The following is a 21,554-nucleotide window of genomic DNA, read 5'->3' on the forward strand; positions in this document are numbered from 1 at the left end:
ATTTGAGAGAGGAATTTGTGTATTATTTTCAGTCTTTTTTCACTTGCTCGGTACCCAAAAGAATATGTATTCCCTTTTACACTTAGTATGACCATCCAGGCCTTTTTCCAAACACAAAATCCAGCACCCGGGATCATTCAAGGATCCTTTTCTATCTGGAAGCCTAATAACCGATAACAACTCCAAATCACTGCCCTAATGAGATTTTAATATTTTTAAAGAGTTGAGGACGACTCTCTGCTCCCCAAGTTTCAGTAGCCATGACAATAGAATCATCTGCAGATGGAATGCTTGAGACAAATGAAACATAGGCTCTACCTTTTTTGTTTTGAGAATTAAGAGATTTTTTTTTTTTACTCCCCTATTTTAAAAAATACCATTCTGATCATTTCAGGCTGGCAACCTTTGAGAAAACAGTGGGATGGGGTGTCGTATTTTTCAATTGTTGGAACTTTCAACTCTCATCAGAGCGTTCAAAATTCTTTTTGGTCACAAAAGCTAAATTGTGCATAGCTTTGTACACCCCCCCACCATGCCTTTATATGACCAGTCCTATAGGACCCCATAGCTGAGAAAAGAAAGTATATTTCCTTTACCTTTCAGATGTACATACAACTAAGATAAGGGAATCCGGGCCCCTTCATTCTGTACCATCAAAAGATGTCTTGCCTTACCTTTTATTATTTTTAACCTTACCTTATAAAAGATCCACAAAATAAATATTTGTCTTGGTTCCCACCCCCCCCATGTTACTGCCAAATAATAGTCATAATATTACTAATAAACCACAGAGTTCATAATGGGAACAAAAAAAATGGTTCTGGTTGCAATTCTTGGGGAAAAAAAAACCAAAAAACAAAACAATGTTAAAAAAAATCACTGTATTTTCTATAAATAAGTGGGTCCTGGGAGTGGGATGGGGTGACAGGCAGGCCTCGAGTGCCCACTATTTGCACACGTACTGGTCCACGACCTCTGTGCACTTCCTACACTTGACGTAGCAGCACCAGTGGAACTTGCAGTGGCAACGCTCCGTCTGGATCGTCTTGAACTGGTCATAGCCCCGGCCACAACACATGAGCTCGCAGCCATCCATGCCCTCGGAGGTCTTGTTGCACAGGCGACCCTGAGTGCCCAGCGAGCCAGTGCTCTCGTTGCGTACACAGTAGTCGGGACTGGGGTCGATGTACACCAGGTCCTGGGTGGTAGGCGAGTTGAAGCGACTATTGACTTGCACCAGTTTGCCCCGGCTGTTGAGTCGCATGGCCGCAGCGCTGTCATACTTCTCTTTCAGAGCATCTCCCACCTTGCGGAAGTCTGCCAGCTGCAACCAGCAGGTCTTGAGGCTGCAGGAGCCCGAGACTCCATGACACTTGCAGGCCACATCAGCCAAGTTGTACACCGTCTGCAGAAAAAAAACAAACAGGGATCATCACTGGAGTATAGGAGCCCAATGGCACACCCAGTCACCACTTTTCAAGAGAGCCACAGCCATCACCAGCTAAATCACATGGGTTTATTTTCTCATCCACTTCCACTATCAAAGTCTTGCACTATCATCTCTTTTGTTTTGTGGTTACATCTGTGTATGTTCAGAGCTTACTCCTAGCTGAACTCAAATGGCCATACCTAGTGCTGGGGACTGAATACAGGTCAGCTGCTTGCAAGGCAAGTGCCTTAAATACTGTACTAGTCTCTAGTCCCTTGTGTCACCATCTTTTAAACTATAAAGAACACTCTCTGGCGACATTAGAACTTCGTCACTAAGAAACACTGCAATTTTTGAATGAGGATTAGGAAAAATATGACCCCTGGTGACTTACTTCCTTTTGTATGTATTTATAATAAAACGACAACTGATAACACATGTCGAAAACTCTGTCAAATACAAGGACTGTCTAAGTCCCGGTTTATATGTTCAGAAATCACTGTGAATAGCAATACCAAAGGAGGCTTACACTACCATCCACACCCACTTCACACAGAACACAGAAGGAAAGAAAAGCTTGAGAAAATACATGACTTACACCCATTGAAAAAGTAGGGGTGAGTGCCACAATTTGAATGCAGACAGGTAGAATCCAAGCTCCTGTTCAGAGGCTGCCCTTGGACAGCCAGCAAACAAGAAGACTAGTGAGAAAGTACTGGGGTTCAGATTTTTACTCACTGGTACCATTGTTATAACTGATAATTGGCTTTGCCAGGCACCATCACATGAGGGTAAAATATATCCAATAGAATCCTCCCAGTAATGTTAGCACAAAAGTTTAAACAGCTGATGACAGAGTAAAATAGGGAGGAAGATGGAGGTGGAGGGCAAGAAGGGGGTGTGTTTCAAACGTCTACAAGAGGGGCATAGGTCTGGCAAACTGGGCCTGGATCCCAGCTATTCTTACGCTTGGTCCTCACACTGTTCTTTCCTGTATTCCTATCCCTTAGGCTAAGATTAGCACCCATCCCGGACCTGGGCAGATGTGCATTCTGTCTCATGAATTCAGAACAGCAACATCCTTCCTAAAAATGTCTTTTTCCATCTGTGCAGGAAGCTGGGACGGCCTCCACCACGCAGCATTGTTACAGGATAAAATTAGTAGAAGGCAGGGAAAGACGTGCAGGATGCAATCAGGAAATCTGCTTTCCCTCGGAGCTGAGAAGCCCAGGCTTATGGACACTTGCCCAGTGTCTTTGGCCTTTGAGTAAAAGTGCCCATAGGACTTGCCCCACAGGACTTTACGTCCAGAAGCAGCTTGGGAGGTGGTGGTTGCCTATTTATATTCCTAACTGCCCGCAGTTCCCATGTCCATGATCCTCCTACACAGGCAGGGTGCTGGCATGCAGCAGAGGAGGGTTTGTCAGGAGCCCAGAGGCTCGCATGAATGAAAAAGATGTCTCCATGCAGCCTGGCTAACTTCGTCCTCCAGGAATTCATCAGTGGCTTTCTTAATAAGAAGGCCAGAGGGCATTATTATTATTCCTTTCTTCACATAAGGCACGCAGCTAGTCGGAGAGAGAATTTTGAAAATGTTTGTAACTTTTGCTCCCCTTTGAGAAAAACAGAACCAAAAAATAAATAAATAAATAAACCGCCCTGGGGGGTTCGAATATCATCTCCTGGCAAGAAATCCAACTCCCCACCCCATTCCTTTCCCCTGGAGAAAAAAACTGTCCTCTTCCCACATCTGTCAGGATTCATGCTTACTGCTCAAATAATAAAAGTCACCACCACCCCCTCAAAACAAACAAACAAAAAAAAAACCCCTCGCTATTAAAATATGTAGACATTAAATAAAATTTAATAGTACTAAAGGTTCTTTTCCTGCACTCCAATAATTCTCTCTTTCAGTTTAGAGAACAAATATGCTGACCCTCTTTCTTTGGTGCCTAAAGCCCCTGACAAATTTTCTATGTGCAAAACTGAGGAAAATCCCCAAAGTTGGGTGTACACACAAACACACAAGGTCTGGAAGAGCCAGAATTCAGACTTGCAAACATTTCTGATAGGAGGCACTGAGCTCACTGTACATATAGTGAGGAGATATTGAGGGGAGCAGGAACAAAGATTTGTGGGACCCCAGGGCATACTCATGGCATGGTCTTGGGCAAACTGTGTTTGTGGTAAGTAGCACTACAGTGTAGGTTCCCAGCTATACAGGACCCAGAAAAAGAGACCTATTTCCTTCAGGAGCAATGATCTGACCTCTCCAGAGAGAGAATTCTGCAGGTTTGTCCTCTGCTGCACACCATTCTCTCCATGTTTAACATCATATTTGAGGAGAAAATAGGTTAGCTGAAGGCATCTGGCTCATCCTTGGCTTCTCTATGAGCCTTACTTCTTAATGTTTAGTTACCATTTATCAAGCATCATTATGCTGACACAGATGCTATTAGATTTGTGTTTGACCTATCCAAAACTCTTATTTTGATTGGCCAAAAGTGGTCAAATAGTGGTCATTTCATATGGTTCAGTCTACTGAACAGCTCCAGCCTTCACAACCCCATTTTAACAGATGTGAAAACTGAGGCTCAGATAAAATTGAATTTCTCATTTTAAATCTTGCTTTTTAACCCCTCTACTATGATTTTTTTTTGAGAAGAGGCTCTATGATTCCAATCCATTAATTTTCTACTATGATGTTCTGATGATTATCTAGGCCTTAATTTCTCAATCTTTAAAATGAAGCTGTGCCGTCAAAGGGTTCTAAGGTTCTTTCCAATCTTCTGTATTTTACTCTGTGATTATCTACCCTTTCCTCACCCCAAAATACATAAGAGTAAAATCTCTGACCAGAAAGTTCCTGGCACCTTCTTTGAGTTCTGTGAAAAAATAATGGCCCTAGTTTTTCAATGCTGCCAAAGTTAAGAAAAGTTTTCGCCGCTTCATTTTAAAACAGCCATAAAGTACCATGTGTTTAACCACAGGGCAAAAATATGGGGGTTCTTTTTAACTATTGTAAAGAAGTTTAGATATCCACCAGGGGAAGCAAAAATGCAGAACAGAGAAATTCATAAGGACTCCCAAGCCTGTTCCTCTCTGGACAATTGCAAAACTGGTTTCTCTCTGAGCCCCTTTGAATGGGCCTGATCCACGTTTCTGAAAACGCACAAATTTTCCTAGAAAGACTCTTTATTTTTTTTATTTTAAATCTAACCAGTTTGTTGTTTATATTTAATAAAATGCAGCCAACAGGGAGAAGGGGAGGAAGAAGGGAGAAGGTGCTTAAGCTGGGATGAAAGGAGGCTTTCCTTTTCTCTGTTTTGTTTATTTATTTGCTTGCTTGCTTGTATTTTTGATTTGGAGAGGTTTAGCTTTACTCCTCTTCTGTGCTCGGAGATCACTCCTGGCAGGGATCCATAAAGGGCACGAGAAGGGTGCTTGGTATCAAATTCAGGTCAAAGCATGCAAGTGAATGCCCTACCCACTGCACTATTGCTCTGCCCCCAGAGGAAGCTCTCAAAGTCGACAACAAGCACTGAGGCTGATAGATCATAGATACAAAATCCCTTGCCCACATTTTGGCCCCCCACACAAACATGTCCCGGAACCTCAAGGGCTTCTGAGCTAGCTAGTGTAAACTGGGACTAATTTTTAAAAGGAGATGGGAAGCATTTGGTGGTGGGAAGGTTGCAGTGGTAAAGAAGGGTGTTCTTTTTCTATAAGTGAAACTCAACTACAACCACATTTGTAATCGTGGTGATTATATAAACAAATAAATAAAAGTCAGAGAAATAAATTTATCAGGTGGATCTTGGCTGACAGGGGTCTGATTCAGAGCACAAAAAGATCTTCCAGGAAAAAAAATAAGAGGGGTGTCCTCTTCCAGGGTCTAAAGAGAAGGCTGAGACAGAGAGAGAAATGGGAGCATCTGGAAAGGGAGTGGCAGAGGGAGGGAGGGAGAGAAGGAGGAAGGCTAGGGAGCCCAAATATGTGGGAACACTCACCCTGCGGCCGGCTTCGTTGTTGTGCAGGTTCATGAGGATTCGAGCACTCTCATAAGAGCCCTTGGCGTGGATACGTTCCCTCTCCCGGGCGTCCACGAACTCCTTGGCGAAGCGGTAACCGTAGTCTATGTTGTCACCGCAGCCACCCCACAGCCAGTCCCTGGGCAGGTCCTTGGGGCGCGCAGCCCGACTGCAGCCACACGTGGAAAGTTCACCCTCTCGGCAAGCTCGACTCATGGCATTCACCACTCCTGCCGCACTCACAGCGTACGTGAAGGCCGTCTCACGGCTGCCTGCAGGCAAGGACGGGGTCACACACCAATCCAGTCTTCCCAGGCAGACCCACAAACCGGGGGGTGTGCAGAAGCAGCTCGCCCTGCAACATCTGGCACTTTCCCAGGGGGGAACCAAAAGGCTCTGGGTTCTCCTCCCCACTGCCACTCCTACTTCCAAACTCAAGACAACCTCAGCCTAGGATGGCAAGCTTAGATTTTTGATCCACTCATTTCCATTTGGGAGCCTAAGGTGGACTTCTAAGACGTTGCTAGATTGATTTTTTTTTCTCTCTCTCCAGCATGTTTTTAAGCATACCCAGAACTTAAGTTCTAAATAGACACATGAAAGAACTCTTTGAGGGACCAAGTGGTCTCGGATGCATTGGCGGCGAAATAAATAAGGACAGGACTAAATAACCAAGCCAAAGTCAACGATAAATAGAATCAAGAGACCTAAACTTTAACAATCTAAACTCAAAGGGGCCTGTGACGTGACACTGGCAGGCTAGGGGCAAAAGGTGCTGAAATAAGATGCACTCTGGGGCCACAGGGGTGGGGTGGGGTGGAAGGAGGTTGACACTGGTGGTAGGAAGGGCCGTGACTCATTGTATATCTTAAATTCAACTATGTAGGATACTGTTGATCATAATTATTTCAATAAAATAAAAAAAATTTAAAAAAAAAGTCTTGGAGGGAAAAGAGAGAATATGGGAGAGTTTCTTATACTCATTTTACTCCTGAGCATTGTTTTCACTTTGAGTTACCTACAGAGCAGGAACAGTAGATTTGCAAGGCCTAGACTTGGAGAGTCTATAAAATTCTAGGGACCTTATGGGCACCCAGATACTGTAGCTGCTGCTGGGATCTTGGTCACACTCAGAGCCTGGCTTCTCCCTCCCCCACTTAGCCAGGCTGGGCTTCCACCCCTCCTTCTGCCCAGGTAGCTGTCTTTAGTTTCAACAAGCCTTTACTTTCCGGAATATACTACTAAATGGGTTCCTTGAGAGTTAAAAAAGAAATTGGCCCCTTATTAAATTGTCAGCTGATTGGCCTCATACTTCTCATTTAAAATGAATGCTTATTTTGAACAACATCTGCTTTCTGAAGTTCCCTGAAAGCCTTTGACTCCAAATGTCAAAATAATAGGAAGAAAGGGGAAAAGCACATTCTATGAGAAAGGGGAAAAAAATAAATTTCTCTCTCTCCAAACTTGCAAAGATAATAGAAATACCAGAAAACAGAATTTTCTCCATGCCTAAAACAATTCAAAAAGATCTACTTGTGAAGACTTTAGACAGTCTTAATTATATGTGAGCAAAATAAGTGGAGGTGATCTTGTTTACAAAGTCATTCATGTAAGCCATGAGAAATCACTTTTAAAAAATTGGTGGTATTATGAGCAAAAGGGTTAAGACCTGGCCAGCTGAAGCTGGGCCTGGCATGGGTCTAGAGGACCCGGTTTTTCTCAACTATAAAACGAAGTTGTTGAATGAAATTCTTAGGCAGAAGTTCCTACTGGTTCTGAAATCCCTAGAAAAACGTTTTCTCCTCCGTTTAAAAGATCTTTCTAACCATCTTTCTTTGGGGTGCAGAGAGGTGGAATAAGAGCAAGTGACCACAGGAACTAATTGTAAAGGGGTTGGCTTTGCCAGCTCCAATATTCAGCAAGCCTGCTAGCCAGCCCCTTTTCCTTGGACTTCTCCACACTTGAGCCTTGAGCCATTTGACTCCCCTCCCAGGAATGGCAGCGCTGGATTCTCATTTACCACAGACTTTCCCTCTCAAGGTTTTAAAAAATGAATAACTAGAGAAGTGTGGTGGTGATTGGCAAGAAGGATCCCCAAAGTTCCTGGGATTGGGGCGAGGAGTGCTCTATATGGGGAACTCAAATTAGGCAAAGAGCCTCAGGGGGAGGGAGAGTAGAAAAAAAATGAGAAGACAGATTTTGAGGGAATTATTGGAGGATTAAGCTGTGGCATGCATGAAGATGCGCAGAATAAAGAGGTTAGAGCAAGAGGAAGAAGAGATAAACAATTCTCTGGAGAGAGAGAAAAGTAAGTCAGTGGCCTTTGAATATACAGAGCATAAAGGGGTTTTTTATACAAAATATAATAACACTCCCCCCCCCAAGTTTGTATTGAGCATTTCCCTTTTGTTTTCTCCAGAATACAAACCCAGTAAAATTCTCAAAGCTAACTGGTTCTGCAGAGAAAAAAAAATTCAGTTTAAAAAGTGCTCTTTGGCCAGTGGCCTAGCGATACAGTCATGCTGAATGAAACCCTGCTGCTTAAGGGAGGTTTCCTCGTCTCTGTGAGATCTGTATCTCCTCAGATCCTCGCAGTCCTTAAAGATAGTGGTTTTCTGTAGTATCTTTTCACAGCATGGAGACAAAGAAAGAGAAAAGCTGGGAGGCAAGGGTAGCATGGTGAAAAATGAGGAAGTTTCCAAAATGAAGAGCAAGTCCCTCCGTGAGGCAATTGTAGACAGTGCCTATGGGGAAACTGGGGTCCTAGAAAAATGAGTTGAGGGGTTGGAGGTGGCAGCCCGAGTTTCTAAGAAACTGGCCCCATCCCATGGTCAAATTGTCACAGAATTTCTCGCCAGGACCCTCCCTGATGCATTACTACTAAGCACTCTGGACTAGGCACACACAAGAGCTTCAGCACCAAGGAGACTTTAAATGTCCTTTTAGCTCATTTGTTTTAAACAAACCTTTAAACAGAGATTGAAAGTTAAATAACGTTTCCACTATTCAAGCTGCATCTGTGCTGAAGCTTCTTCAATAAAATCCGACACTGTTTTCTCTTCTCTCCATCTCACTCTCTTTTTTATTTAATAAATAAAGGGAAGATCCCATCAGGACCTTCTCCACAAGCCACCCAGTTTGTTCAGATCCCCCAGGGAAAGGATGGAGGCAGATGTTGGCAAAAGAAAGGTAGGGGTTGCTCTCATTTTCTCAAGCTTTTAACAGGCTGTGTTATAATACTGGGGGACTTCCGTGCATTTATGGAAGCTGTAAAGAACTTCTACTCCGTTCTACTCTCATCAGCCAAGGCGTTGATACCCCTCGAAAGGATCAGATGGTGCATTCGCAAAGGACAATTAAACATAAATTTTAGCACCAGAGGTTCAAGTTTGTTCCCAGAGGAAGCCGAACCTCTGAATCTTGGATTTCATCTTAAATAAATCTCCAGCAGTTCTCAAATCCACTTACCAAATGATAACTTATTGCGAACATTTTGGCCCCTGGACACATGAAGAGAAGACCTTAAATCATACTGTGTTTGAGTGACTGCAATGCAGAAATAGTTCCAGTTACTATTTCCCTTTAGAAAGGCATCGGGGTTTTGCTAATCCATAAGCAGGCAGAAAGTGATTCAGTGGTTTGAAAGAAAGACAGTTTGGAAGAAACAGTTAGGGCAAAGGTGAATGAAGGTCAGAAACTCACAACTTACTAGCCTGATAGAGCTCAAAGAAAACTGTTTTAGCTCCCTCACAGGATCAGGAGAATGAAATTTCCATCCGAGCTCCAGTTCACTGCATAAGGCAGACCATACTCTTGTGTTCCTGAAGCTGAACTCCTCAATTCAGACCCCAGTATATACATTAGCACATTTTAATCATTAACAGGAAGGACAAAGCCCTATGAAACTTAGCAGGCTGAGGCTGCAGAACATTTTCCTATTCAATTAGAGGAATGGCTTCCAGTCCCTGTATTATTTTGGTTTATGAAGCTGCTTGGCTCAAACATCCACTGACAACTCTTTTTTGTTCTCAATGAATGCACTTTTCAGGGGGTTTCAGAAAGCATTTTATCCATCCATGATGAATATTAAGCCAACTTTAAAAAAAAACTTCAGTAAGTATAAACAGTTAATTGCTTTGAAAAAGTGCTCCTTCTCTTAGGAGACACTGCAGTCAGATTAATTATAAGGACTGGTTTGCATAAAAGTAGAGGGACCTAAAATATTCATGCTAGAAAACAAGCAGCAGGATGTCTGCCATGTAGTATCCTGTGCCCTTAAACCCAAACAGAGGCGAACTGATTTTTTTAAGTTCTTAGTCTTTAGCCCAGTTGTCATGCCATCTCTTCCCTGAATTGAATATCTTGAATATCGACTGCAACAACATAGTTAAAACAAAGGCTTGAATTGTGAGTGATATATTTGATTTTTTTTTTTTTTTGGTCTCTACTCTGAGATCTAAGGCATGTGCTTTTATATCAATTGCTCAAATCACAAATGTAAATTGGATCACTTCTAATTAAAATTCTTTCTGGGACTAAAAGTAAAGCTTTTAACATATATATCTCCATTGCCTCAGGAAATATCGACATTAAGAAAATGAAAACCTTATTTGCTTCCAACATACCCAACATTCTAGAAGATGATAATTTTGAGTTTGGTACATAGGTCATTGGAAATGAGGTTTAAAACTTAGGGAGGGGAAAAAAAACAATTACCAGTTCAAAGTTTTCAACTTTGAAAGGATATAAAAAACCTTCAATTTCCTCAATGACTTGGGAGAAACCAAAGTGAGTACTCTGCTTCTTGTTTTAAACAAAATGCATTTTTATAAAGAAAACTATCTTGGGCAGAGAATAAAAAGTGTGTTCTCTTGTTTTGATAAAACAAAACTCAAAACTCAGAAATCAGGTGTGGGTGACAGGAATTAGCACCCACAGTTAAAGTAGAATCATGAAAAAACAAATCCCTAAGCTATCAATCACTCTGCTGGAAGAAGATTCACTGCTCATGCTTGGAATCCAACGTACAAGTCTTCCGCCGCCTAGAGAGAAGTTGAGTTGTATTCTTAAAGATATGAAACGATTTCCTACCTATCTGCATCACCCTTCCAAACACGGAGGTGTTGTCCACTGTGCTGCAGTTCCAGCGTCTGTGTCGGAATTGGTACTGGCACTCTTTGATGCCCGTCTTCGCACCTTCTCCGATGTACTGCATATGGTCTTGATACAAGTGGCAGAGTTTCTTCTGTCCTTGAGAAAGTCCAGCCAGTTGGCTGCAGAGAGGCTGCGCTCCTATGATATATACTTCTGACATCTGAACAGGGTTATTCATACCTAGGGACCTAAAAAGGGCGGGGAGGGGGGGAGATGTGCATTCAAGATTTACGTGAATTCTCCTCGAGGTGGGCCCCAGGAAAACATGTCAGCGATACATGGTCTTAAGCACACAGATGCTTTTTCTCTCCTGCTTGTCCTCATGACAAAGTATAAGAAGGGCTTCATAAAACTTCTCTGTTTCAACTCCACTCAGAAAACGGAGGTATTGTGCAGACCTCATCCTACCATCTGGCTCTTTCCTCAGACTCCACTTCCAGCCCTGCCTGCCCTTTGCCATATAGACTTGAACCAGCATTTCCAAAAGGGACTTGGGAAAGGGGGGGGGGAATGGTGGTTGGGGGAACAGGCCTCTAATGTTGAGCTAAAGTGGCTCACTTTGCTCCACAAATTTGGGTCGGTCTGCTTGGAAAAAAAAAAAAAAACAAAAACAAGCACAAATATCAGTGCTGAAAAGCAGACATAGTGGTTGGATAGTGTGGACAAGTCAGGATGATCATGGGAGTACAGGAGCACAAGTATACATATGGGAGAAAAATCCGCCATGTTCTGAATATTTTAAAAGGGCTCCTTATAGGGCCCAAGACAAGGTATCCAGTGAAAAGAAGTCGTGTTTGACACTCAGAGAAACACTGTTCATTCACAAGGAAAGAATATCCAGAACCCGTCAGAAATAATCCTCTGGATATACAGCAGTCTATCAGCAAAACCCCTACCAGAAAGAACTCTGAGGCACTGACATTGGTCTTCTTCATGTCAACCTCCTTTTGATCAGATTCCAAGCCATAGACGTTCTCTTGGAATCCAAGAAACTCACTAGAACTGTCTGCTTCAGGCCCTCCTGGTTCTCTTGTGCCAGAACATTGAAAAGCTGGATCATCTATCTAGAGGTGGCCAAAAATCCATTGGCTAGATAGACTCACAGTTCTTCAAGAACTGGGTTTCAGTTGCCTTGTACTACAAGTACACACACACACACACACACACACACACACACACACACACACACATCTCAAGGAGGGCCTCAGATTTAAGCATTAAAAAAATGTCTAGAATTACAGCTTCTGATTCCCTGGGAGCTAAATAAAGATACTTTTTTTTTTTTACGATATTAGCGAATCAAAAGAAAGCTCTGTTTAAAGATTAACTTTTGAAAATACTATATAATAGCATACCCCAAACCACTCACACTCACGCTTTGACTCTAGGCATTGCCTTCTACAAACAAATGTCTAAAAAAAATAAAATAAAATAAAATAAATAAAAGTAAATTGAATAGAAAGACCAATCGAGGAAGAAGAAAAAAATAAAAAAAACAAAAAACGAACTTACCACCAAGAATTGGCTTCTATTACAACCTGGGCGAAGGAGAAAAAGATGGCCAAAGCCATTAGGAAGAACTTGGAAGTCATTGCCCTTCCAGCAGACCCCAAAGCAACTCTTGGGTTTAATATTCCACACGACTTCTGGAGAGGGGAAAAAAGCAGCAGATGTTTATGGCCTCTCAGATAATTTCCAAGCATACAAGTTTAAACCAGGGAAAAGCATCCGGGGGTCTCTTTAAGTTTGACTGTTGATTGACTGCGCGTCTCCTTGGTAAGATTTTTTTTTTTGGGGGATGGCAAGATATAGGTAGTTTTTTTTTTTTTTCTTTCTCCAAATTAATCCACCCACGCAACCTCACCAGGAAATCTGATTTCGCTGGGATCCTGCGCGCAGGGCAAGCCAGGGATTACCAACATGTCTTAATGCTGTGGAGAGATTCAAAGTCCTTGCTGGTGCGTCCTGGTCCCCCTTTGGCTTCCCTCTACTTTGCACAGCGCAGTGTTCAGTCCCTCCTTGGGGTGGGGGGTTCTGCTGGGGCACCCGCCGCGCCTTCACCACCACCCTTTTCCTCTCCCGAACCTGGGCCCAGCCAGCAACAAGTGGAGCCGGAATTAATTCCATGGGCGAGAGGATCGCGCAAGGAGAGGGAAGCGCAGCCGCCGGAGGCTGCGGAGGAGGCGGGGTGGCCCGCGCGCAGGGGTGGGGTGTGTGGGAGCAGCAGGACGCGGGAGGGAAGGGCAAGGGGTGGGTGGATGGGTGGGTGGGGGGCGAGGCCCCGGAGAGTGGCGCGCGCGCGCTGTTGTGTGTCCAGCTGGGAAACGCAGTTTGGAATGAAGGTTTCCTAATCAGTTCCCCTTGGGGAGGAGGGTTCCCCCCACTTTCAGAGGGGGCAGGGCATCCTGGTTACCCCCCCCCCCCCACACACACACACCGACAGAATGGAGTGGAGATGGGGAGGTGGAAAGCGCAAGGGGGAAAGGGTTGGTTCCCCCAACTCTGGAAACCCCACTGGGAGAGGTCTCAGCTTGCGGCCTCCTCCTCCTCCTCCTTCTCGTTCTTCTCCTCCTCCTGGAACTCTGGGTTCCTCCTGGAAGGAGTGACAGCTCAGAGCTGTGGGATTGGAGAGGGTCTAGGTTTCGCAGTCCCCCTGGAGAGCACCCTACCCTGCCTTGCCTGGACGCACCCCCGGATTGGGAGTGTTCGTTCTCGGGGTCTCCATGCGTGGCGTTTGCCAAGATAGAAGGAATCAACAGGTAACCAAGAGAACCTCAGTTTCTTTGAGTTTGGAACATAGTTTGTCTAGCCCTTATCTCTCCACCACGAGAAGGGGGTTTATCCTGGCTCTTGCGCTGGAGTCACCCACCGACACCCAACCCCAGCCCATTTCGGACTCGGTTCTGGAAGGGTGCGCAGAGCTGAGCGCGGTCCAGGAAAGCTCTAGAGGCTCTCGGGGACCCCCAAATGAACAGGTCCCAGAACCTCCCCATCCGAGCCCCGCTCCTCTGCTTCTATGTGGGGAAGAATTTGGGGGAACAGGGGGCAATTTTGGAAGCTTCCAGCTGGACTGCTCTTTCTCCCCCATTGGAGACTTGTCCACCTGTAGGCGGCTCCGCAGCGAAGCCTTGGCGGGTGCGGGTGGGAGGGAGGAGCGGGTTTCCAAGTCGCCCCTTAACGTCTCCAAGAACTGGAACTCGGCCGCTCTTCACCGCCCGCAGTCCCCGAGGGAGACCCTAGCTCAAGAGAGAGAGGAAAAGCGAGCCTCCTCCAGGCAGCCAAAGGACCTGCCCTGCCCGGGGGTGCAAGAAGGGATAGAACGTGCAATGGGGCGAGGGAGCAGAGAGCCTGTCCAGGTTTCCCCTCCGCCAGCCTGGACACACTTCGGGGCGTCGAGGAGTGGGAAATGCTTATGTGGTCCCCATGGTCGGCCAACCGGGGATCTGTGCGCAACGGGACCCGGTTTTCTGTCTCCCACAAAAGCTGCAAAACTGGAGATGCCACTGGGAGGACAGAAACTTGGGGTTTCCCCTGTTTGGGCGCAGGGACCTTTGGTCTTCCACCCCACCCCCTGCCCGAAGTGTCAAGTTTCCTCCAGGGGAGGGGTGGGTTTAGGGGGACAGTCTTGGAGAGGGGCCCGGGCTGCTAAGTCTTCTCTCCCCCGACGGCGGCCGAGGCCTGGAGCGCACACATTCCTGGGGACACGAGCGATTTTAGGGGCGCATCTACTCCCTCAGGCGCACCCCCACGCGCGCTTGGGGACCGCTGCCCAGTTTCCCGACGGGCGGGGCGCGCTGGGCGGAGCGCGGGCCTTGGAAAATTGATAACAGATTTCGCCGGATTACGGGGGGATCTCTTTGTTAGAGGCGAAGCCACCCAAACTCAACGCGCGATCAGCCCGACAGAGGACCCAGGAGACAGTCTGTCCACCCTTCCTCAGACAGAGGTGGGAATAAGCCACCGAGGCTCACCATTTTCCGACACCCTTAGCTCCAGGCTGGTGTTGGGAGGGAAAAGGAGGCGCCCGGAGGGTTCCCAAAGGGATTTAGGCAGTCAGGCCAAAGAAGCCAGTTTCCACTTAACCTTGAGCGATTGCCCCGAAACACCTTGACCCTTTTCATCACCCAGATCTGCCCACCCCACAAAGTTCCCCACCTCCCCAAGTCTGAGGTGAAGGGGAAGCGCAGAAAATATACTCCAAAGCAGCTTTTAGGCGGGGCAAATGACCCGACCGATTTACTACAAGATGTGATTTAAAATTAAAAATAATTTTTTTAACATGAGTTAAAAACCAGTCTGCACCCCGAAATGATCACCCTGGATGAAAAACAAAAATTCTGGACAGAGGATGAGTTTCCCAAAGTACCATTGAAGGTTTTACGAACATTTTCTGGGCCTAGGAAACCAATTCTGTGGAAGGTCCCTTAAATCTCTCTGTCTGGTACATAAGTAAGACGCAGTTCAGAGGAAAAGCCCAGAACCAGGACAAGGTTGGGTATTCGAGGTTCCAGCGCTCTGAAGGGGGGAGACCTGGGACAGGGGCAATGGCCGTTTCCCAGTGCTGTTCAACTTAGAGGTTGCTTGTTCTGCCTCTTCTCCCCAGTCTTTATAAATGGTTAAAAGGTTCCTAACTCTTCTAATGGGATGCAGGGCGAGGGATTAGAGATGGCAAAATGTCAAGTTTTGTTGTTTTTTTTTACATCTTTGGTGTAAGAATATTTTATACCCTGGTGTAAGAATTTCCTGGGGCGACAAAAAAGCATCCTAAAGCCCGCGCGAACCCGAGTGGCACCTAAACTTTCGGGGTTCCGGAGCCTCAAGAGAAGTTCTGCATAGGGAAGGTAAACACTTTTCTGGCCAGAGATCTCCTAAAAACTGCCTTCCTCTTTCTCTTGGTTCTTTATCTCGAATGCCTCCCTTACACACAAGTCCCTTGGAGCAGAAAAAGTGAGTTTGACCTGCATTTTGTAATGTTGAAAGGGAGAGGAGTCTTTTAGATTCAACCTTCTTGATAGGAAATAAACTTTACATAGCCACCCCCTAATCTAGAAGAAAAGTGAAGAAACTTGTGGCAGAGAAATCCACAAAGTCGGGGCACCTTTCAGAGGACAAGGAGGGGGACAAACAGAAGAGCAGCGGGCAGAGGTGATGGGCATGAAAGGTCTGTAGTAGGGGAAGTAGCAAGGAACCTCTGCAACAACATACAGCCCCTTGCTGAATACAGGGGATCTTGGTGGGATGTGTCCACTGTACCATGAATTGTGGAGAGCGAGAGAGCATGGAGGTGGTTTTTGAAATCCAGCGCAGAGTGCAATGAATTTTTGACTCTCTGGATTCAGAAAAAAGACAGAGGGTCTGGGATCAAGGAGATGCCAAGGGAAGGATGGCCAAGTTCAATTCTATTTCCTCTCCCTAGCCAGACTGAAAGACAACAAGAAAACCAACACCACACACACACACACACACACACACACACACACACACACACACACACACACACACACACACCCTTCTCATGCAAGGGTCTCCATTAGGTTCAGAGGAAAAGCCCAGAGTCCATTGGGCAGCGGCGGATGGGGGTTCATCTCCAAATTAAAAAATCAATTCAGCCTCCTCTCCTCTTTCTTCTTTAGAAAGGAGGCTGCCAGAAAGTCCACTAAAAAAGCAGCACCGGGTTAGGGACTGAGGGATAACTGCTGAGTGGAGACCAGAGCAAGGCCCCCTTAGAGTGAGTGCCTCCTGTTCCTCCGTCTAGGAGAAGAGGTAAGCACTTTGCCTTCACTCCTCCTGCCCCTTCAGTGGGGCGCGCACCCAAGGGGGTCATCGTTCCAGCAGCTGCGTAAAACAACTCTTCCTCTGAGGTTTATTTATCAGAGGAGCCCCCCTCCCCAGGTAGAGCGGGGGAACTTGGTGCTGGTTTGAGAAGGATGGGTGAGTTCTGAGCCAAGGATGGGAGGGAAGAGGAGTGGAGCCCGCCAGCCGTCCCAGAAAGTGTCTTACCTCAAAAACGTCAACAGGGGGCAGCCGGCACCGCGCGGCTGGCCAGCAAAGGCAGCGGATTGAGCCGAGCTCTAAGCGCCGGGGCTAACCCCTTGTGTACCAGAGCCGGGTAAAAGAGGTGAGGGGAAGGCTAGGGCCGGGCCTCTAGGGGTGGGTCCTCCTTTGTGGTGTCGGGCGGGACTAAGGCTAGTCTGCCCAGGATCAGCAAATTTACCCTTTTGCTAGACACCTCCACTCCACCCACACTTACTACATACAAACGCAGGGGATCCAACACAGTCCAACACACACTTACACCGCCCGTGCATCGCTCACGAGCTCTATTTCGGGTTCCTTTGGCCTGGAACTCCCCAGGCAAAAGGCAGCCTGGAAAGGAACTCTCTGGGCATCTGGCCAAGTGCAGGAGAGAAAGCTTGGAAGGGAGGGCCTGGACTAACGAACTAAACACTGAAGTCCCTCCTTGAGCTCCAAGTTACTTCCCAGAGGATTGTGTTATGTGCAGAAAGGAGGGGGAGAGAGAGAGAGAGAGAGAGAGAGAGAGAGAGAGAGAGAGAGAGAGAGAGAGAGAGAGACAGAGACAGAGACAGAGACAGAGACAGAGAGACAGAGAGACAGAGAGACAGAGAGACAGAGATGACCAGATCCCCCCATATGCCAGGCCAGTTTGGAAGTGGGGAAAAAATAAAAGAAGTTATTGGGTCTCCTTGGGTTAGTAGTTTGCGTTTTTTTTGTTTTTGTTTGTTTGTTTGTTTGTTTGCTTGTTCTACCCATGGGGAAGGGGGGATGGAGAAAGATAGGTTTTGTTGGATTTAAGAAACATTATCTTTCCACTTCCAACATATTTTCTAAAAACGCAGGGGGCGGGGAAGGACTTCAGGATCAGAGTTTGAAGGACATAGAGGGGAAAAGCTGGTCGCCAAAAACAGCCAGTTCCAAGGCAGGCAAGAAAATGGGAACTTTTCCTAAAAGTGAACTCTCAGTGACCCGCGAAGTGTGGGACTCGGCTTCTACAGACAACTGACAATTAAAACAAACAAGGGTTCACAAACCGGCCCCCTCCCTCCCCGCCAGCCCCGTCCTTCCCAACGCAGAGGCCCCGAACGTTTCCAACAAGGACCAGGAGGGATCCGCGCAGGGAGCCCCAGGCGCGCGGTCCCTGCGGACAGAATTAAGAGTCGCCGCGGCCAGCTCTCCCCGCCCCCCAAGGCCTCCGCAAAAGACTGGAGCTCCCCGAGTGGCGGCTAATAATGCTAATAGGGCGACCCTACCCCCCCTCAACACCACCCGGAGTCGGGGTGCGCGCTGGACCCCCGCCAGGCACTCTTAAAGGCACAGGGCCTCGTGCGCTAGGGTTCCCCCACTCCAAGCCTGCGATAAGCTTGCAACCTGGCCTTCCTTTGACAAGAGCTGGGTAGAAACGGGGTGCTCGGGTTTGGGGGTTTGCTGGCCCAGTTTATCCCCCCCCATCGTGGACTTTCCTTTCTCCTTTAACCAACCCCTGCCTGCCACCCTCTGGGTGCCCGCGCGGTGGGCGCTTTGGTAAATGTTGGTTGAATTGAATCCTTATCCTGTTACTGAATCTCTCCAAAGCAAAATTACGCGCGGGGGTTCTCTTTGGGGGAACTGCAGACTCGTCCTTGAACCGGGATTCAGTCCCGTCCTCTTGCCTTTAGCGCTTGTCCACTGTTTTTTCCAAAAGTTGGGAAGGTTTGTGGCACATTTGGGGTGGCCCCGGAGGTCTCCCCACCATACCGAGGCTGTGCGCTGGGGTGGAGGATTGGGTCAAAGGGGTAAAACAGGGGGGTGTCCCTGCTAGCTCTGCGGGTCTAACAGGGAGAGGGAGAAATGTGGGGACTAGGCAGGTTTGGAGGAGGAGGTCAAGGTGTGTGTGTGGGGGGGAAGAATTTGGTTAACTTTAAGAAAAAAAAGTGGCAGCGCAAAGTCACCTACCTTCATGGTGAAGGGGAGGGAGAGGAAGTCGCCGCCACCCAGGCGAGGGCAGCGGAGCGCAGCGGGCCGGGTTAAGCCAAGGGGGACAATCCGGAGCAGCCTTTGGGGTTCCACGGAGCGCGACGACAGGAGCAGAAGGGGTCCCAGGCGCCCGGGTGTGGGCGCCCCGGCTGCGCTAGGATGCTCCGGGGCTCCGAGGGGGTGCAGAAACCCTCTGGGCACCCCCGCCGCAGTAGCCACCAAGCCAGGCTGGGGTGCAAGGAGGGAGCCGCGGGTTCTAGCAAGGGCGCGCAGGCGACTGTTCGGCGGCGAGGCGCTCCCTCTCCAACGTCCATCAGCGACGGCGGTAATTAGGGCTTTCCAACCCCAAATGTGGGCGTGATTGTGCAAAAGACTTTGACAACAAATAATAATAATAATAATAATAAAAATAATAATAATAAAAGTCTTCACAAGTAGGTGAAGCAAAAAACCAAAGCCCCACCACTATTCAACTTCAACCCAACAACTCTGGCCCTGGGGCGCAGAAGGGAGAGGTGGATAAGTGGGTGGGTGATCTTTCTTGAGTCCGGGTGCCCCCACCCCCAGTTCATTCACACCATGGATTCTGTACACTCGGGACACCGCAAGGCTTGCAGAGATGCTCAGCTCCTCCTCTGGTGCAAGTCCTGCGCGGAAATATCTCGTCGTGTCCAGTCTTGAGGGTTCCCTTCCCGCGGGCTCCGAGGAGTCTGTGGGCTTCTGTGTGCGCACACGCCGGCCCCCCAAACACGCACATAGACACTCACACACAGAGACACAGAGACACCCACACCGGGGAGCGAACTGCGGGGTCCCACGACACGTTCAGGCGTGGCGCGTGGCTCTTTCCCCGGGAGACGCGGCTGCCAGGGCGCAAGTCTCCATCCGAGCAGCCAGCGGCAGCGCCGACTCGCGTCCTTGCATTTCAGTTTTAGTTCAGAGTCTGGCAAAAAGGGGGCGCAAAGCGGGTTCCAGGCGTGCGCCCCGAAAAGTTCTGTTTCGAGGTGTGGTTTAGGAGCCCCTGGAGGGGAGATTGGACTCCTTTGGGGCTCTCCCCTTAATCCCCTTCTTGGCTCTTTCTGGGGAAAATCTCCCCGTTGGTCCTTCTCCACTCCAGCGCGCAAAAGCGCAAAAGCGCACTGGGCGCGCGCGCGCGCGGTTCTGGTTCGGTGGCGGTGGCCGGTTCGGTTCCAGCGGTGGCCCCGCTCCTGGATTGGGTCCTGAACAGGGCCTAGGAGCTTCGGGGGCGAGCAGGAAAGCGGTCGGGGCCAGGCGGCGGCGGTGGAGACGGTGGAGGCGGCGGGGACGGTGAAAGTGGAGTGGAGACGGCCTTGGAGGCGGGAGCAGCTCTCCGGGCAGTGGCAGCACCGAGCCTTGGACTCCGGGCAGGCGGGGGAGGCGGTGCCTGGGGGCAGCTCCAAGCAGCCTTCCACGCGACCGAGAGCCCCGCAGACAGACTGACCGACCGCAGGGACCGACCGCGGTCCCCCCACCCACCCCCAGGCCCTCCTGACCAGCTACCTAGCTCTCTCTCTCTCTCTCTCTCTCTCTCTCTCTCTCTCTCTCTCTCTCTCTCTCTCTCTCTCTCTCTCTCTCTCTCTCTCTCTCTCTCTCTCTCTCTCTCTCTCTCACTCACTCACCCCCTGGACCTTCTGGCCAGCTAGCTGCCTCTCTCTCCTCTCTCTATTCTCTTTCTCCCTCTCTCCCTTTCTTTCTCTCTCCTCTCTCTGTCTCTCTCCTCTCCCTCTCTCTGTCTCTCCCACCCACCCCTGGCCCTCCTGGCCAGCTAAGCTAGCTGCCTCTCTCTTTCTCTCTCTCTCTCTCTCTCTCTCTCTCTCTCTCTCTCTCTCTCTCTCTCTCTCTCTCTCTCTCTCTCTCCCCTCTCTCTCCCTCTCCCTCTCTCTCCCTCTCCCTCTCTCTACTCTAGCTCTCCCTCTCTGTTTCTCTCCCTCCCTCCCTCCCTCCCTCCCTCTCTCTCTCTCTCTCTCTCTCTCTCTCTCTCTCTCTCTCTCTCTCTCTCTCTCTCTCTCTCTCCCCAGACCCCTCTTTCTTCTTTCTTTTCTCCCCCTGCTGGTGTTCTCAAAGGAAAAGAAAAACTTCTTTTCTTTTTCTCCCCCCCTCCCAAGTTTTTGAACCGAAGGGGACTGCAAAGAGAGGGGGAAAAGGGGGGTATAAAAAAAAGAAAAAGAAAAAGAAAAAAAAAAAATCCTGAATTTTGCCCATGCGCATGCGTCATGAGGTCGGCCTATGACAAACTCAGCCGGATTTTTAAAGCCGTACCACCGGCTGGGGTGCACAGGAGGCGGGATACACTCCACTCCCTGCCGGAGCCCCCCTTCTCCGGGCTCCCCATCCCCCTCAGGCATCTGCTGAGAGTCGGTGAGGGCCATTCTGCTTCTTGCCGGCCGGCGGCTAGACTGTTGTCTCTCTCTCTTTTCCAAAACTTGCAGACCTGCAGGAAAATTGAACCCTAAACTTTCACGCGGGGACCCCCTGGCTAAGCTGTCCTGGGTTTCTCCCACAGGGACTGCATGGATGCTGCATACGGGGCAAGGAACCCCACCACCATCGAGGACCAACTCTCCAGATTCTTACTCTAGGGGGATTTGGGAAGGGTCCCTCGCCCTGGGGCCAGAGGAGAATGGATGCTTCTGCATGATTTGAGCACGTTCCTGACTAACATCCACATCTGGGGGTCCTAGGGTTGGGGATCTCTGCAGGCTCTCTCAGGTGAGATGCCTGCAAAATTCAACTAAGCCGGTTCCAGTTACCAGAATTTCCAGGGACTCCTTCAGACAAGGGGTAGCTGATTTTTGGGGTGGGTGGGGTTTTTTTTCCTGTGCTCCATGCACCAGGCTCCGCAGGCCAGAGAGACCACCCCAAACTGTGCCTCCTGCTATTCTTGTGCTCAAGCCTCCATGTTCCACACACTTGACCTCAAAACGCTCTACTTGAGGTTGATGATTTGT

General features: G+C 48.3%; 1 protein-coding gene across 1 annotated transcript; it reads right to left on the reverse strand.

The window, feature by feature from the left end:
• Nucleotides 1–644: 644 nt before the first annotated feature.
• Nucleotides 645–18,696, reverse strand: WNT5A (Wnt family member 5A). Its single transcript, XM_049776205.1, has 5 exons — nt 18,565–18,696; nt 12,127–12,260; nt 10,552–10,802; nt 5,440–5,732; nt 645–1,405 (listed from the first exon to the last, which is right to left on the reverse strand). The coding sequence occupies exons 1-5, from the start codon at nt 18,568–18,570 to the stop codon at nt 947–949; spliced, it is 1,143 nt and encodes a 380-aa protein (XP_049632162.1). The 5' UTR covers nt 18,571–18,696; the 3' UTR covers nt 645–946.
• Between the last annotated feature and the right edge of the window lie 2,858 nt (nt 18,697–21,554).

This window comes from Suncus etruscus, chromosome 7, assembly GCF_024139225.1.
Source record: "Suncus etruscus isolate mSunEtr1 chromosome 7, mSunEtr1.pri.cur, whole genome shotgun sequence".
Lineage (NCBI taxonomy): Eukaryota > Metazoa > Chordata > Mammalia > Eulipotyphla > Soricidae > Suncus > Suncus etruscus.